Genomic DNA, 19,161 nt, shown 5'->3' with positions numbered 1-19,161 from the left:
TGAAAGATCTATAACTACATTTACTACAGAACCACATGTAAGAAAATATCCATATATTTTTAAATCATAACCAGGCACCTCAGTGAGCCTATGGTAAGTCATTTAGGTGCCTGAAAAGTAAAACGTTTAAAAACACACTTTATTATGCAAGTTAAAAACTGGGCCCCATGTACCCAAAAATATTTGATCAGAATTCAGGCTTTCATGCACGCTAGCCGGAACGGGAACAGGTAAATGTTGCGTTCTGCCGCTCCACAATAGCACACGTGCATGAAAGTAAATTGGGTACAGTGCCGGAATGGCAGACATGGACAGATTGGTGTCAACACTCACATAAAAGTACCAGATCAGCACATTCATCTTACCTAATTTAGTTTCCTGCACGTGTGCTATTGTGGAGCGGCAGAACGCAACATTTACCTGTACCCGTTCCGGCTAGCGTGCATGAAATCCTGAATTCTGATCAAATATTTTTGGGTACATGGGGCCCAGTTTTTAACGTGCATAATAAAGTGTGTTTTTAAACATTCTACTTTTCAGACAGATTCATAAATTCTGAGAATGTAAATTTCATTAACCAAAACTAATTATCTAAATCAATTAGGTGCACTGGGCACCAGTGGTATCTAACTGTGGAAGTAAATTGGCAGTGCAAGATAAATTCTGTTCATAAAAGAAACCAAGATACAAATGAGACACAGAGCCTAAGTGCAGTTCACATGTAAACAACCATTCCCCTCTTCATTCTTGTCTATGATCATGGCCTCCAATATAAGAGTTTGGGGACCATTGCATATCAGAAAGCTATTAAACTACTGTGAATAACTGCTAGCACCTAGAATGTAGCAGCAGACGTGAGTTTTACTAATAGTCACAATACATAAAGTTCTGTGTATGGAAGCATGAGATGGAGAATCACATACTGCTAATTATGTTTTACATAGTCAGACCTCAACATCAAGAGGCATTACATTGTCCTATATGTTCATGTAATTGTAATCTTGTGGCAGATGTTGGGCTGATAAGTAATGACAACCACAGAGGTAAAAAAAAAATAAAAATATACAGACAAACAGTATATGGGTGGTGGGGGCTTTGAGAGAATTACGGTATCAATGCTATTTTTTTCTATAAATTAACAGTATTTTCTGTGACTTATCTAGGATTTTGTGACATGAACAATAAAGCACAAGTGTGGTGATAATGCAGGAATTGATATTACTATCTGGTAGGACTGTAAACAACAGAATATTTCCCAAGTTGCTTAAAATGCCCTGTCTTTTTGTCCCCACCGTTGTATTGCTCTGGGATTGCATTTATCCAGCACTTTCACCACGTCCAGAGGAAGCCATCTCATTCTTATATAACAAGCCCAGCATATATACTGTAACTGCATTAGGCTTGTGTGGAAGACTGTTTCTTGTGCATCTTAAATATAGTTCTTTGCTGTAAATACTGTGGATATCTGAGAAGTAGGGATCTCCTGTAAAGGCATTGCACAAAGACATAAAATCCATGCAGACGTGCTCGGTCTCACAGTCAGTGAACCCTTTAGCTGCCTGTGTGGGTAAACAGATGCCTTGCAATGAATGGTTAACACCGTTACTTTAAGGATTTAGTGGTGCTAGTGCAAACAGAAAGATGGCATTTCATTTGGTGTGGAATCTACTGATCAAGTAATCTTCCAGTCCTAAATTTTGTGCCATGCAAACGTTAAAGTTACAGAAGGAAACATATAAGTTATATAGGATATTTGCAGAAAGAAAATGTGGAATATGACTAGCATACTCCTCTACTGCAGTTGGCAGATAAGATGATGGATGGCAAATCTGGATTAAAAGGTTAGGCCCATCGGCAGAAGGTTTCATAATATGTCAACCTACATAATTCTGTAATGTCACCCAATAATTGGTCCATCTGTTGGGTACCAGGTCTACATGTTAATCCCAATGTTTTTGGATACTTAAAAAAAAAAATAATAACATCTTAGCTTATGAAAGTTTGACCACACAAACAGCCAGTACGATAGCAATGAAGAGGACTGCACTAAAGACCACCGCAGCCAAAAGTTTACTTAGGTCACAAATAGCCTTGTGCTCTTCTGTAGATATGGTCCCAGGAGATGAAGCACCAGCGCTTGTTGCACACTTGAGTTCAGCTCCCGGGTTCTGCTTAGCTTCAACGGTCCACTGAGGAACACCAACTTTCATTTCCATCTCATGCATCATCTCATCTACTTGTTTGATCTCATTTTCCAAATCCATTAGGTCCATCACATCTATATTGTGCTCCCCATCATATTTCATGTTCTGAACACTCATGGCCCGGGCTGCCACACCTGAAGTACCCCCGCTCATGCCAGTCTGTATGATGTGCTTTTTGGGTATGTTAAGAGGGAATTCTTGACCAAGTTCCAGTGCTCTTCTCATGTCCGTCTCAAGCAGATCCATGCAAGTGGAAAATATAACCCATAGTCTCTCAAACTCAGCCTTGTCTTCTTTGCTAAGACTGTTGTCCTTCAGAGTGGTGGTCAGCTTGTTCCTGTTGGCAACTGCTAACTCTTGGGCTTTCTGTCGAGTCTTCTTCAACTCCTCCCGTAGGTTCTGGGAGTCTGCGGTGCCACCGATGGTGAGTACCAGATGTCTGTAACATGCTGTCACCTTATTCAGAGCATCTAGTAATGCCTTGCATTCCTCCTTCAACATCTCTACTAAGGAACCGTGCAATCTCAGCTGATAAGGAAACAGATGGAACCTTAAAAACTGCTGAGAGCACAGGACTCCATCAGGAATATACTTATAAGAATGTCCTTGGAGAAAGCTGAAAGTTTTGAATCTTTTGGTGCTGGAAGAACAAAATCAAAGTCAAACTCTATGGAGAAAATTGAGATCATTGTCCTGTTGCAATTGTTGCATGAAAATAACCGGAAAAAATAAAAATAAAAGATTTCAAGATGAAATTGGTTTTTTTTCTGAGTTTGATTGTTTGCAAATCCTAAAAATCGAATTTTCTGATGCCTTAGACTTCTAGATTAGTTGAAAGTATGTCCCATAACCATCCACAGCTCTGCATTCCTGCCTCCAGCTCCAGCAAAAATGCAGAGTCTTTGGCTGCAGCCTCTTGGCATTCAGCAGGGAGCTGTCCAAGCATCTCGCTCTCAGCTCTGCACAGCCTGGAATAGCCACCACCTGCAGAAGTCACGTGAGGACAACACACATTAAGGAGGAGGCGACATATGATCGACGCTAATTCAGCAGTCGCCATCTTTGCTAAGGGCACAGCGATGCTTTACTAACTTTTACTTCAATTGTCAAACAGAATATGCAGTATTTGAGTAACAATACGTGACTATTTAAATACAATGCTTTCATTTATTTCAGTCATTTGGCCATTAAATTATACAGCTTTCTCTCATGTTGTAGATTTTACATGAATACCGAAACAAACTTTTGGTATATTACCTTTCAGGAGTACGTCTATTATATGTTCTGTTATCATTAAAAATACTTTCAATAATACACGATTCGTTATCAGTAAAAACTGGAGGAGTCGGGGTTTACCGCTTTAAAAATGGCCGCCAGGACTTGCGTGTCACCGGTACAGCCAGTTCTACGCCCTCTAGAGGCTCAGTAATTGACCGACCTGCCCTTGGCCGTTTTTCATTGGATAAGAAGAGTGTCAGTTACATTGAGACCCGCGTTCATTGGCTGCCTTCAGTGTTGTCCGTCTAGTTCAGTGCTATGCTTAGGAGAGCTGGGGGAAAGGAGAGCGTCTACTGCGAAGGAGTGTGGAGCGGTATGTCACCGTGAGTGAGTATGGAAACTCTCATTTGCTCATGGGTTCTCCTCCTCCTCCTGTTTATTTTCAAGACCTCTATGTGGGAAGGTGACTGTCCAGGGGATAGGGGCCCATTATGAGAAGAGCTCCCAGCATAAGGGTCGGTGACATTATCTTCTATATAATAATGTGTTTACGTGAATGTAAAAGTCACATAATACATATGCTGAACCAGGACCTGTAGTGACTAAGGCTTGGACTATGTGACCACCTGTGTGTTGTGGCCTTGGTCACATGATGTCTCTTATACAGGGGCTTAACTACAGCGATAGCAGCCGCTATGGGGCCCACAGTGTCAGGGGGCTCCATCATCCGACCTGACACTAAAGAATGTGCATCATAACATACATATTATGCTGCACATTGTGGTATATATATTGTTTATGTGTGTGTATATGGTGTATAAATACAGTATGTTATGTGTGTATGTAAGCTGTATGTCTGTATATGGCACTGTATGTGTGTATATGTGAGGTGCTCTATATGTGTATGTATGAGTCATGAACTGTATGTTTATGTAAATAGGAATGTAATATATGTATATTTTTAAGCAGGGAGTCCCCTTCAGAAGTCTGCTATGGGGCCCTGCCTCTCCTAGTTACGCCACTTCATTAAAAGTGAATGAATTACTCCTTACCATCTCCCCACACACATTTGTCTGTTCTACAAATCATTGATGCTTATCAGAATGCACTGGATGCTACTGATGGTAGAGACATCATCTGCTTACAAGGGATTCTCTCACCCTAAATACATTGGTGGTTATATGATCTCTGCATGAGTTTCAAATGCCCATGCCCCCAAACTACATTAATACCCACACCATTTGTCGTATCTCCTTGATCTGCCACTTTTGGTATAGATGTGTGTTACAGACTCAATAGCACCCCACAACTATCCTTCCTGGGTGGTTGAGTGGACATGAGTAAAGAGTAAGTTTAAAGAGTAATTAACCCCTTAAGGACGCAGCCTGTTTGCAGGTTAAGGCTCGCAACTTTTTTTTGAAATTTGACCAGTGTCTCTTCCTGTGGTAATAACTTTTGAACACTGTTACTTATCAAAGCGATTCTGAGATAGTTTTTTCCCCACATGTTGTACTTCATTTTAGTGGTAAATTTTGGCTGATAAGTTTTGCGTTTATTTACAAAAAAAGGGAAAAAATGATGAATTTTTAGAAAAATTTGCCATTTTTGAAATTCAAAATCACCGCGTTTTCAGGCAGATAGATTTACCACCTAAATAACTTGCAGAATAACATTTCCCATTTGTCTACTTTACATTTTCATAATTTTTGAAATGTTTGGATAATTTATTTTGACGTCACGCGGCCTACAAATCGAATAGCGATTTTCCGTATTTTCGGAATTGACTATTTTGGGGATAAATACTGTTTGAAATCAAATTTTACATATTTAGCAACAAAACCTCCTATATAACCAACCCATTTTCAAATCTGCACCCCTCAAACTATCAGAAACAGCATTTACAAAGATTATTAACCCCTTGAGATCTTCATAGTAATTGAATCAAAATGGCGGTGAAATTTAGAAATTTCAAATTTATCAAATTTTGTCGGTTATACGTTCATTTAGCCCTAAAATTTACACATTTCCAAAAGAGAAAAAGAGAAAACTCACCATAAAATTTGTTCTACAATTTCTCCTGAGTGCAGCGACCCCCCACACGTGGCCGTTACTTGTGTTATGGGGGCACAGCGAGGCGCAGAAGGGAAGGAGCACCCTGCAGCTGCCAGGATTTTAGTTTTCTGGTTGCCCCCTTTTGAAGGCTATAAAATTTTCGCTTTTCCGTTATTTGGGTCATGTGACGGCATTTTTTTTGCGCGATGAGATGCTTTTTCCAGTGTTACCATTTTGGGGTTGGTATCACCTATTGTTGAAAATTTTGGAACTTTTTTTGAGGTCATGAGTAGAAAAGCATCAATTCTGTACTGGATTTTTTACTTTTTTTTTTTTCCGTGTTCACCGTATATCCTAATAATCCTGTTATCTTTATTCTATGGGTCGATACGATTACGGGGATACCAGACATGAATATTTTTTCTTATGTTTTACTAAATTTGCCAAATAAAACCCTAATGTGGGGAAAAATCTATCATTTTTGCATTGCCGTCTTCCAAGTGGCATAACATTGTTACGTTTTTGGCTACAGAGCTGGTTGATGGCTTGTTTTTTGCGGGACATGTTGTTCTTTGCAACAATATCATTCTGGAGTACATATGTTTTGTTGATCACTTTTTATTGCATTTTAAGTGGGATATAATAGGTAAAAATCATAATTTTTGGCGGGTTTTTGACGTTTTTTTTTTACGGCGTTCATCATATGGGTTCAATAGTTATTTAGTTTTATTCTATGGATTGTTACGGACGCGGTGATACTATATATGTGGGGTTTGTGTTATGATTTAGACTTTTTTGAGCGTTATATGTCTCTTTATATGTTTTGGGGCTTATGGGCATTTTTAGTGATTTATAAAGTAATTTTTTATTGAAAAACATTATTTTTTACATTTTTTTACATGATCCACCATGGGATATGAACAAGCAATCATCTGATTGCTTGTTCTTGATAATACTCTGCAATACTAATGTATTGCAGGGTATTATCAGTGCCAGCCTATGCAGATGCATAGGCTGACACTTTGCCTTTAAGATGACGTCACAGACGCCATCTTAAAGGTAAACCCTCCAGGCTTCTCTGGGGTCCCGATCGGACCCCAGAGGAGCCAAAACAGCGATCGGCCCCCCCGAAAACGGTGCGGGGGGGCCGATCGTGGGGTAAAGACCCCCAGAAGGCATGTTAAATGCCGCGGTCGCGTTGACCGCGGCATTTAACGGGTTAAACACCCGCGATCGGAGCCCACTCCGACCGCGGGTGATAGCCGGGGATGTCAACGGTAGATTACCGTTGAAATCCCGCGGCTAACGATGCCGGTTCGGCTGCTATACAGCGCTGAACCGGCATTGTCTCTGCGCAGTAGCTGTACTGCGCTGAGCGCTATTCGCGGGACTCAGCGCAGTACAGCTACGGCGCAGAGCGCTAAGGGGTTAAAGTGCGTCTACCATCAAAATAAATGATAAAAGGGGCACTTACTTATAGCTCCAAGTACCGAGACTGTGGTAATCTTCTTAAATTCCATTCCAGGGCCTCCTTTATTCTAAAGTAAACTTTTAAATTGTGCTAGTGAAAATTAGGGGATATGGGGGGGGGGGGGGGGGGCATTTCCAGAGCCTTTAAGCACTGCAGCCTCAAAGGATGTTACAATGAGCAGAACATGTCTCTCCTTCCCAGAGCAGAGGGGAAACCTGCTCTGCTCATTGTAACAAACAGTGAAAGACATTGCTGAGGGGCTCTGGAAACAAACCCCCCCTGAGCCCCTCTGGCTCATTACCATACTTTTAAAAGGAAGGAGGCCATGGGTAACAAATATAAGATCATCACCACAGTCATAGTGCCTCAATCTTTCGGGTTTATCATGATATATTTTGATGCTAGATTTTCTTAAAACAGTTAAGGCTATTTTTTTAGAAATGAATAGAGCCGGTGATAATTGTAAACTTTGTAATATATTTCATTGTGTAAAACAGCTTCTCTGTGCCTCCTGCAGCCAGCGGTGTATCTGAAAGCCTTCCATCACTTAAGACAGATAAGGAGGCTAACGATTAACTCTTTTCTTACCATATTTCCCTTGACGATTCAGCTGTCTGAAGTGATTAGACTATCCAGAGATGGTATGTATAGAGAGAAGTATATAGATGCTGCTTTATCTCTTAGCAGTCAGTGGATATAGGACACAAAGCTGGTTTACACAAACTGCTTATATAAGATAGGAAGAGGAAACAAAAGAAATACAGCCTTTATCTTCTGGACTATTTACACAATTTTGATGAAAGTTTACATATGCTTTTTAGAGCAAAAATGAGAATAAAGATGGAAAATGTATCCTGCAGAGGATATTTTTCCATTACAGAACAATGTTTCTTGGATGAGGAAGTTACATTATACTTTCACCAGAAAGTCTTTATTGGTTTCATTCAATTTTCACATTTTAATTTTTTTTTTCTTTCAAGACTTTGCCGAGAGGAAAATCCTTTTTGAATGTGCTCATCACATGTGAGAACAGTCTTTGCAGCTTCTTACATTCCTCACATAGTCTGTTACTAGCGTTGTGTCTCTGTGCTGGAGGTCCTGTGACATATCTGCATAACTAGCCATTCATCATTGCCTGTATAGTGGTGCAACACTAGATATTAAGTGGTCAGTTTCTTAGTAGTGCAAGGCCCATCTATATGAGCCAGTACATTTTAAGGCTATTTTAGGATTTGCAATAAGTCCAGTAACTTGGGGGAGCACTTTATGATTTTATGACTGGGATCTTTGGAATATCCACTTTGGCACTAGGAATTGTGCATGTCAGCAGGCTGTTTATCTATTTGCCCTTCTGTAGCTCAGTCTATGCTTTCAGGTGGGCTACATATAATAATTTTAAGTCTTTTAATCATTTGACTACTTAGGCCTCCTTTCACAGGTAATAATAGTTGGGTGATGCCTACAGAGTTTAGGTTCAGATGTCCACTCGGGGCTTTAAAGGGAACCTGTCACCACATTTGAACATAGCACAGCCAATGACAGGTTCCTATAGAGCTCTATTAATTGACTAACACCATTCTTTTAGCTAAAAAGTGTTTCGCTTACATCCACATAAATCCCCTTTTATCTTATATTGCCTGGCATCAGAGAGGGCTTGTCCTGCTTGGCCGGGCCCTCCCGGCCTCCTCTAATCCTCCCCATGCCTTATTCCTCCTTACTGGCCACAGTTTGTCATGTGACCAGAGTGACATCATCTCTCTCCATGGACTTCTACTCCTCTCCATCCTCCATGGAGGCTGCTGTGATTTCATGTAATCACATACGTAGTGTACAGTTTGCTATTCTTAGAAGGCTGAAAGACCTGCGATGAGGTCACTTGTCATGAATGTAACACAAAGCACGGTTTAAAACAATTGGTACAATATTTCCCATCTGTACATACACTCACTGGCCACTTTATTAGGTACACCTGTCCAACTGCTCGTTAACACTTAATTTCTAATCAGCCAATCACATGGCCAAGACAATCTCCTGCAGTTCAAACCGAGCATCAGCGCGAGCGCCTGCGAACATGGCGGGGCACGGGTGAACCCACGATTTTGGTCGCGGGAGCAACCGTGATCAGCCCTTTGAGATTACAGCAGTTATGGGAAGTCATGAAGCAGCTCAATAATGTAGAAAACCCCTTAAAAACCTTTTCTTGCATAGACACATGTACAAGACACATACACTCACCGGCCACTTTATTAGGTACACCAGTCCAACTGCTCGTTAACACTTAATTTCTAATCAGCCAATCACATGGCGGCAACTCAGTGCATTTAGGCATGTAGACATGGTCAAGACAATCTCCTGCAGTTCAAACCGAGCATCAGTAAGGGGAAGAAAGGTGATTTGAGTGCCTTTGAACGTGGCATGGTTGTTGGTGCCAGAAGGGCTGGTCTGAGTATTTCAGAAACTGCTGATCTACTGGGATTTTCACGTACAACCATCTCTAGGGTTTACAGAGAATGGTCCGAAAAAGAAAAAACATCCAGTGAGCGGCAGTTCTGTGGGCGGAAATGCCTTCTTGATGCCAGAGGTCAGAGGAGAATGGGCAGACTGGTTCGAGCTGATAGAAAGGCAACAGTGACTCAAATCGCCACCCGTTACAACCAAGGTAGGCAAAAGAGCATCTCTGAACGCACAGTACGTCGAACTTTGAGGCAGATGGGCTACAGCAGCAGAAGACCACACCGGGTGCCACTCCTTTCAGCTAAGAACAGGAAACTGAGGCTACAATTTGCACAAGCTCATCGAAATTGGACAGTAGAAGATTGGAAAAACGTTGCCTGGTCTGATGAGTCTCGATTTCTGCTGCGACATTCGGATGGTAGGGTCAGAATTTGGCGTCAACAACATGAAAGCATGGATCCATCCTGCCTTGTATCAACGGTTCAGGCTGGTGGTGGTGGTGTCATGGTGTGGGGAATATTTTCTTGGCACTCTTTGGGCCTCTTGGTACCAAATGAACATCGTTGCAACGCCACAGCCTACCTGAGTGTTGTTGCTGACCATGTCCATCCCTTTATGACCACAATGTACCCAACATCTGTTGGCTACTTTCAGCAGGATAATGCGCCATGTCATAAATCTGGAATCATCTCAGACTGGTTTCTTGAACATGACAATGAGATCACTGTACTCAAATGGCCTCCACAGTCACCAGATCTCAATCCAATAGAGCATCTTTGGGATGTGGTGGAACGGGAGATTCGCATCATGGATGTACAGCCGACAAATCTGCGGCAACTGTGTGATGCCATCATGTCAATATGGACCAAAATCTCTGAGGAATGCTTCCAGCACCTTGTTGAATCTATGCCACAAAGAATTGAGGCAGTTCTGAAGGCAAAAGGGGGTCCAACCCGTTACTAGCATGGTGTACCTAATAAAGTGGCCGGTGAGTGTAGAGCTTTATATGTCTGTAGGTAAATATTAGCAGACTGTCCCTAAGTACAAGGAAGCAGAGCAGTCATTAGAAGAGACACAGACCTGTCACTCACAATAATTGGGCGTGGTTCACTGCCAGCCTGAGAGAGGAGAGTCACAAAAGCTAATTTGCATATCAGAAAAACGACTGTAATTAAGGTATAGCGCCCCACTGGCAGCTAATTTTATGTGCATTAGGGAGGACTTGTAACCATTTATCACCAGGCTTTGTTCGTCAGAGTGGTCAAAATCAAGACTGGTCCTCTTTAAGTAATTATGCTCCATTATCAGAGCACAAAACGGAAGGCAAAACATAATGAGACTTATCAATGTATCATACATTAGACCAGCATAGAACAGTATTGACTATTACAATGTCTGTGATGCCTTGCATCTGTATGATGCATGACTCCTGTCCTGCACAGTATATGCAGTCCATATAGAACCATTTAGCCTTTAAACGGGTTGGGCACTAATAAGAAAATTTTACAGTGTAAGCACAAGACCCTGATAGGGTCACCCATATTGTACTCGCCTGGTTAACTCTCTGTAGTTCTTCAGGGCTGCACATAACGTGACCCATCAGCAGCAGGTCTCTGAACTTCCTATATCATCTCTAGCCCTCGAGACTTCTGGTGGATCAAAGAGGGCATATACTCATCACTGTACACCTTGCCAAAATTAGAGGCTGGATGGGCATGTCATGGATGGGGATGTATGCAGAAATGGCTGCACGTCACAGGACACTGCTCGGTGCTGGGCTCTTCTCTGCCTCTAGCCCCCACCCTTGCAGTCCAGCATGAGCTCACACACACACTGCCAGTGCAAGAGGAGAGTAAAGCTACGGGCAGATAAGATCTTTATCCGTGGGAGAGGGAGGGAGGTATATAGTAGAGCTGTGATAGTAGAGGGGAGAATGCCATGTGTAATATGCATTTCATGGATCTAATCTTTCATCTCTGATCTGTCTCCTCTCTATTTCCAAGTATCAGATGCTAGTGTATATTAAGAAGCTAAATGAAAGTGTATATAAACCTGTACCCTCATAATGTAAGCACATTCACTGAACTAGCGGAATCATGAAGTATCTGCATAAGAGTCCCTGCCCACACTCTTGGATTTTACACTGACTATGGAAACGCCTGCGATCGGGAATGAGACGCCGGTGTTTTGCGTTAATCTAATGCAAAACACCAGCAGGTCGTTCCCAATCGCAGGCGTTTCCATAGAAACGCCGATGCGATCTGGCCGTGACCCGCCCCCGGTGGCAAATGCAGACAAAGCAGCACCTGTCCCATCACCCTTAGGGTGATGCCACACGTCACATTTTTTGACCGTTTTAAAGCATGTGTTTTCAGTCCGTTTAAAAACTCATGCGTTTTTAAAACGTTCACCATGTGTTTGCTGGTTTTAATGTGTTTCACAGCTGCCTACATTTCTAGAAATTAAGATAAACGGGTTCAAAGCAGGCAAACGCATGCTTTAAAACCATCCAAAAATGTGATGTGTGGCATCACCCTTAGGCAGGCGGCACACGTGGCGTTTTAAACCCGTTTTTAAGCAGTCCGTTTTTAAAAAAACACGTCCGTTTTTGACCTGTTCTAATTAAGATAATTGCTAAAACCGGTCAAAAACGCATGCAGTTTTTAACTGACTGCTTAAAAAAAAAGGCCCAAAAACCGGTTCAAAACGCCACGTGTGCTGCCAGACTTAGAGTGCTGTCACACGGTGCATTCTTGGACAGTTCTTGGTCCGCTCTTGGTGCATTTTTAAACTCGCTGAAAATGCATGCTTTTGGCTAGCTTAAATCAGTTTTTCTTCCTTTGTGAAAGTGAAATGTTAATACAGGGTTCAAACATGCAAAAACGGACCAAGAACTGTCAAAGAACAGGCCGTATGATAGCACCCTTAGCAGGAGGAAAATAGTTTAGGCATAAAAGAAGAAATTGTGATGACAGCAGTAACGGCTCCTCAATTCTTATTCCTCAAGCGCTTCCTTTTTTTTTTTTTTTTTTTTTTTCTTGCCCCTCTGAACTTGAGGAACTGTTCTATTTTTGTCAGGAGACTTAAAATATTTAGATCCTTTATAAAATTCTTTCTTTTTTTTTTTCTTTGTCAAATGTTGCTGCGAATTCTGGGAGTTCAGGGGCGTAAATAATTTATTCTCTGTTTTTGCTGTACCAGGGGAAGTGCTGCTAAAGTGGAGTTGTTAGTGGTTCATCTTCATAGCGGTGCCAGCATGTCTTATCACTGTGTGCACTTATAAGACCTAGACGCTGCAGGAAAATCCTTTCTCTGGTGAAAAGAAGTTTGTATCTGTCCTGAATAATGAGGTTTGTTGCATATTGATGCCAGTCAGTTACCATGGCAGTGATATCGTAGGCACAGCCTAGACGTCTTTTGATAAGACCTTACATTGATGGTTACAACTAAATGGATCGCTTGGCTTCTGTTCCCTATTTTTAAAGGGAACATGTCATGGTTTTTTTTTTTTTTTTGTGTTTCTATTTTTTACTCCTCTCATTCCAAAAGCAATAATTATTATTTTTTTTTTTATATGGATGGAAAAAATGGCAATTCGGACAATTCGGCACTCTTTTCTGTTTCGGTATTTTCGGCCGAAATAATCTTTAAAAAATGTTAATAGAACCGGCATTTTGGGACATAGACCTAACATATTTATGATTTTTACTGTTTATTTTTATGTGTTCCAGAGTAAAAGGGTAAAACTTTTACTTTTTAAAATTTTTATTTAGTATTATTTCAGACCCTCTAGGGTACTTTAACCCTGCAGGGTCTGATTGCTCATACTACATATTGCTGTGTTGCAGTATATAGCAATTTTATTGCTGCTCTTTATAGCCTGCCTTTTTTTAAAGAAGGGTGTCTGTTATTTAATGGGGTTCTACAGGAACCTGTGAATATCTGTATATGTGAAAATGTGATGACAGGTTTCGCGTTAAGCTGCACCCAGATCCAATTTTGATGCATTATTGGTTATACTGGAGCATGCCTTTGGTTGCATGATCCTGATGTGTATTGGTCTTGGCCACAACGTCATAGGTGGAATAACCTTTTTTAACAGGCATGGATTACCGTAATACTTTATGGTTGGCACAACATATGTCAACTGTACAGCGAGATGTACTGATAATGGATACTGTTGGGATTGAAGAAGGATATATGTTCTGTTGTGTTAAATGAGTTTACCCACGAATGAAAGCTATCCCCTATGCAGGGAATTGGTAGGAGTGTGGGTTCATATCACCAACAACAGTGGGGAACAGGGGTCCCTTGTACCCGTGGCCGGGTTGAAGCTTTTCACACAGGATTGTCTCTGCTGAATAAAGTTAACATTTTTGTTTGTGTTTCCATTAGGAGACTCCTATTAGTGCGGCAAAGATAAAGACCCCACTACAGAAACACAATAGACCCCATAGGACCATCACTCTCTGCTGGTGTCTTTTCTCAGTTTGCTGATAGATCCATCTGTGACTGTTTGGCAGCTCCTATAGGGGATAGTGTGCATCACAAAAACACTTTTTCTTGCTGATAGATTGGTGGAACAGCAAAAAAACCCTGAATCCTCAATGTTGGTATGAGCCTCCTAGTCTTGCAGATTTGCCTACTCTCAATAGAGCAGAACTATATACATGTAACCCATATATTGTGTTTATATGATGGATTACATATGTAGTTTCTGGATGGTGCATGCTGTTATCTGGTTCATTTGGAATATGATTGAAGAGCAGAAAATTCTTAATTGTCGTTCTTCCCTCGGGAATACTTTAGTTTTTTGATGGAATTATTAAATCTTGAATTAAAGAGATTGCCAAGCCAGCTGTTAATGGCTTTGCTTCCTTTTTATCGCTAAGTGACTCTGAAGGTTAACCCTTAATTTTCTTGGATGCCCAACAAGAGGAACGGGGAAAATATAAATCTTGTTCCTAATGCCCAGGGCCTAAAAACAATAAACAAAAAAAAAGCTATTAGCTTGCATTCTGGGTCTCTGTTAATTGGGGTCACAGTGTAACCTGCAGTGCTATTGGAAGCGGCTAGAAATCGTCCCTATACTCTGACAGCTGCACTTGTGCCGGCAGTAAGAGGCTTACAGCTAGTTATTTTGTCATGTGTAATCTCCGATCCCAAAACAAAGGACTGATCAACCAAATAACCTACTTTCCCCTGGGCCATCTGGTCAATGGGAATTGAAAGGAGATTGTGTCATTTAGCTTCTTTTTTTTTCTTTTTGCAGTATGGCTCATTAAAGGGGTATTCCCATCTGGGCATTTACTTTTCATTTCATTCATTTGCCTTATGTAAACATTTCTTCAATTGATGTTATTAAAAAAAAAAATGTTCCTGTGTGAAGATAATTTCTCATAAATGCAGTCATGTTGTCCCTTAGAAACGAGATGGCTTCCTCAGATACGACCACCTCACATTTTGGCAGCGGTGGTCAGACATGCGCTATTGAGTCCTGCCTGACCTCCTGAATTCAGCATTCATTTCCACAGGACGGCTGTGGGACATGCAGTAACTCCCGGACATTTCATATACGAAAACTTTTTTGTTTCTTTGTGCAATCTCTCCAGCAGAGGTGGTCGTATCCGAGGAGTAAGCCTTGTTTCTAAGGCTGGCGGCACACATGGCGTTTTGAATCCATTTTTGGTCTGATTTTAAGCAGTCCATTAGCATATTCAAGAGTCCAGCCTATTCATGAGTGGGAGCCACAGGCACACCCCCAGTGCTTGACTGACAGCCTGTATAATGAGGTGAGGTATAATGATGTAATAGCTCCTCCATGTGCTTCCTGGTGCTGGCGCCCCCTGCAGCATGTGTGTGTATGGGAGAGATACAACCGTTCCGGGCAGCCATGTTCTAGCAGAACATGTCAGGTACTTGTGTAGCTGATGTCTGTGTCTCTGTATTAGGAGGGAGAGCATGTCAGCAGGTAAAGCACACACACTAGCAATGCTTTACTATACATTACACACAGACATGAGCAGGGGGAGGAGAGGGGAGGGGGAACAGCGGTGACATCACTGCCTCTGACCATGTGATCAGTCTCATTAAAATAATAAAGAAAATTATGATTAATGTATGAATTGACTAGATAGACTGGGATGGATCCTTGTGAGCTGCTCCAACAGGTAGTGGTGAGAGACCTGATGACAGGTGTCCTTTAACATATCCAGGTAATTTTGAGACAGGTTTTTTTTTTTTTTTCCTATCACTAATTGTACTTCATGTTAGTCGAAACATTTGGATGATATCTTTAGTTTAGCTATGAAAAAAATATTTTAAGTTTTTTTTCAAAAATTCTCCATGATCAAAGTTCTAAATTCTCTACTTTACCACCTAAGTAACTTGAAAACTAACATTTGACAAATGTCTGCTTTATGTTGGAATGGGGTTGTCCGAGTTCTGAAAAAAAATTAAAGGTGGCCGGGAGAGGGCTGCTTAAAAAAAATAAAGTCCTACTTGCCTTCCGCTGCCCTCCGGTATCCAGCGCTGCTGTCGATCTGGTCCGGGCGCCATGTAAACTAACATGGCCGCTGGAGCAGCCCTGGACTCAGCTTCCGGCCGGACCCGACAACCTTCCGGCCCCCATTCACAATGCTGTGAATAGGGACGGGTAGGCGTGCCCGGCCACGGACGGCCGGAAACTAGTTTTTTTTTCCACAACTCTCGGACAACCCCTTTAATGTATTTATAAGCACTTTTAATCCCTTAAGGATGCAGGGTTTTTTTGTTCATTTCTCGCTCTCCACCTTCAAAGATGCCTAACTTTTTCATTTTTCCGTGTACAGAGCTGTGTGAGAGCTTATTTTGTGCGTAACAAATGTAACTTTCTTGTGATGTTATTTATTATAACATGCTGTGTACTGGGAAGCGGGGAAAAAAAATCCAAATGTGGAAAAATTTAAAAAAAACGCATGTGTGTAACGTTCTTGTGGGCTCAGTTTTTACAATTTTCACTCTTTGCTCCAAATAACACGTCTACTTTATTCTTTGGTTCGGTGTGATCGTAGTGATGCCAAATTTATACAGGTTTTATTGCGTTTTAATACATTTTCAAAAATTAAACGAATGTGTACGAAAAAAGGATAAAATTTTTTTGCCATCTTCTGACGCTAATAACGTTTTCATACTTTGGGTTATGGAGCTGTGTAATGTGTCATTTTTTTGCGAAATGATCCGACGTTTTCATTGCTACCATTTTGAGGTCTGTGCGACATTTTGATCACTTTTCATTTAATTTTTTTTGTCATGTAAAAAGGTGTAAAAGTCGCATTTCGGACATTTGGGCGCCATTTCCCGTTTTGGAGGGCACCGCTGGTTATAACCGTTTTTGATCGGGCATTTTGGGCCACTGGCTCATTGTAACGAAGCTGCAGAAACCATTCAGCCTCGGGTCAGACGAAGACCTGAGGCTGTCATGGCAACCGATCTGAAAAATCTGCTTTATCGGCAAGTTTTTTTTTTTTTTTTTTCATGGAGGGGCTCTGGTAACATTTCCCAGGGCCCATTCAACTCATTAACATAATTTTAATAGTTGATTTCAGAAGGAAGGAGGCCATGGATAACAAACGTAAGAAGATTTCCACAGTCATAGTGCCTGGACTAACTAGTAGGTGGTCCTGGTTTATCATGCTGGATTTTGTTGGTAGACTTTCTTTAAAAGAGGTGTAGTAATTGTTCATTTATCCTCTGTCAAAGACAGACCTAGTACGACTATATTTTTGACACTAAACCAGCGGCCAGTAAGTTTTTTTTTTTTTTTTTTTTTGAGTCCATTCAGCCTTATAGTAGAGTCAATACGGATCACATGAATGGCTTGGAATAGACTATGCTTTACGGACTGTATATAGGGGGTCATTACTTTTGGCCCCTCGCTTGGCATCCTAAGGGGCACTTGGTGAATGCAGTTGTATTCAATCGATCATGCTTCTTGGAACAGTTTAAAGATTCCATAATTTACAGTGAATGCTTTTTGCCCAGTGGTTCCCTCTTAAGAGCAACATTCTTGAATATCTTACTAGATTTGTTGAACAATAACCTTTAATGGTTGCTGGGTTTCATGAATGTAAAACACAAGAAAAAAAAATCAATGTTCAATCCCATATGTAAATCGCAAACCATCATTTAACCTTAAGTGCAAGAAACCTCCTAGTGTTCACTTCCAGGACCTATGTCAAACCATCTCGGGTTGGTGTGGCAAATGAGTCACGTTCTGCAGAGTAAGCTCCATTAAAGAATTATGATACAGCTGAGAAAAACAGATCTTCCTGTGAGCAGAGGGAACAATGCACTCCCATATATTATGTATTTCATGGCTGTATATCATGTAGCCCCCAATAATCCCCAGAATTAACTGTTGGTGTTTGCTGTGCTTTTTTTATATTGATTTTCTGTATTCTAGCCCTGTCAGACTGCATTGTGGGAAATCTAGTGCTTGTGTAATAAATGGTTAAACTGTAAAATAGCCTTCACAATCGCCGCTCTTGAATAGGTTTTTTGATCTGCTACCCAGCTACAAAGCATCATGATGTCATTTTGTTAGTGTTGCAGCCTGCTTATAAATGTTGTTGGTAGCACAGAATTGGAGAAGCAGATAACAGAATTTTGGATGTGGAAGTGGCCACCATGATTGGTTCTTGAAAAACTGATCTTGTGTGGGCCAGGTTTCATGTATCAAGCACATGGAGGCCTCTGCTTCCCCGCAAAATACAAGCGCCAAACTATAATCATGTTCAATTCTGCATGCAGGGACTCTATACATTTTATTTCACAGTCCAGGCCACATCACCTATATACGGTTGTGCCGTAGTGCACAAAAGAATTTCTCTAAAAAATGTTAATAAATTTTGCATTTTATCCTATGGATGTGCAGGAGATGGAGCCGCAGTTAGGGCCCTATGAAAAAGGAGTATCTCTTCTTTCAAATGAATCTTGAATTTTGTTTCTAGGTGCCAGGGATCCAGAGATATTCAGGTTTAAAGTGAGAATATCAGGAGCCATTTTTATATAGAAAAATTACTTTGTTGGGTTTACTTTAATTCTTTTTGCCGTAATTTTGATTTTATTTTTAAACCTCAAAACTGTAAAAATTGCTCTGGTCAATAACGCGATAAAATATCCAGAAATACCGGGCGGTGAAAGGGTTAATACCCCTTGGTTGAATTCCTGGTTGAAGATGTTTATCATCTGTCTAGTTATCTATCGAATATATACTCGTGTATAAGCCGAGTTTTTCAGCACAAATGTGCTGAAAAACGTCCCCTCGGCTTATACACGAGTCACAAGTTAAAATACAACACTTAAAAAATAATAAACTTATATACTCACCCTCCGATGGCCCCGATCTGCAGCGCTGCTCGTTCGCTGTCTTCTGTACATCGCGCTGGGCGCCGCCATTGCTCACTCCCGGTCCCGCGATGTACAGAAGACTGCGCGGAAACCAGAAGAGGATTCGCGCGGACATCGGGGGAGCAACGCTGCAGATCGCGTCCACCGGAGGGTGAGTATATAAGTTTGATTATATATTTTTTTTTTTAAGGCTGGGCAGCGCTGTATACTACTGGGGGCAGGCTGGGCAGCGCTGTATACTACTGGGGGCAGGCTATATACTGGGGGGGGGGGGGGTCTATGACCAATCCATTTCCCCCCCTTGGCTTATACTCGAGTCAATAGGTTTTCCCAGTTTTTGGTGGTAAAATTAGGGGTCTCTGCTTATACTCG

At 41.3% G+C, this 19,161-nt stretch overlaps 2 protein-coding genes across 5 annotated transcripts in view; one reads left to right on the top strand and one right to left on the bottom strand.

Annotated features, from left to right (window-relative positions):
* Positions 1-503: 503 nt before the first annotated feature.
* RGS9BP (regulator of G protein signaling 9 binding protein) lies at positions 504-3,195 on the bottom strand. Its single transcript, XM_072117221.1, has one exon. The coding sequence runs from the start codon at positions 2,703-2,705 to the stop codon at positions 1,992-1,994; it is 714 nt and encodes a 237-aa protein (XP_071973322.1). The 5' UTR covers positions 2,706-3,195; the 3' UTR covers positions 504-1,991.
* A 463-nt stretch (positions 3,196-3,658) lies between these two features.
* The window catches only part of ANKRD27 (ankyrin repeat domain 27), a 60,409-nt gene continuing 44,906 nt past the window's right edge, over positions 3,659-19,161 (top strand). For 2 of the 4 annotated variants that reach the window (XM_072117220.1, XM_072117217.1), the window contains exon 1: positions 3,663-3,809. The gene's annotated coding sequence lies outside the window, so the exon portion shown is untranslated. Of the gene's footprint in view, positions 3,810-19,161 lie in introns of all 4 variants that reach the window. The other 2 variants (XM_072117219.1, XM_072117218.1) reach the window with 2 other exon arrangements.

Source organism: Engystomops pustulosus, chromosome 7 (genome assembly GCF_040894005.1).
Source record: "Engystomops pustulosus chromosome 7, aEngPut4.maternal, whole genome shotgun sequence".
In the NCBI taxonomy this organism is placed as follows: domain Eukaryota; kingdom Metazoa; phylum Chordata; class Amphibia; order Anura; family Leptodactylidae; genus Engystomops; species Engystomops pustulosus.
Note: the sequence above shows the minus strand (reverse complement) of the source record. Positions and strands in the feature narration are given on the sequence as shown.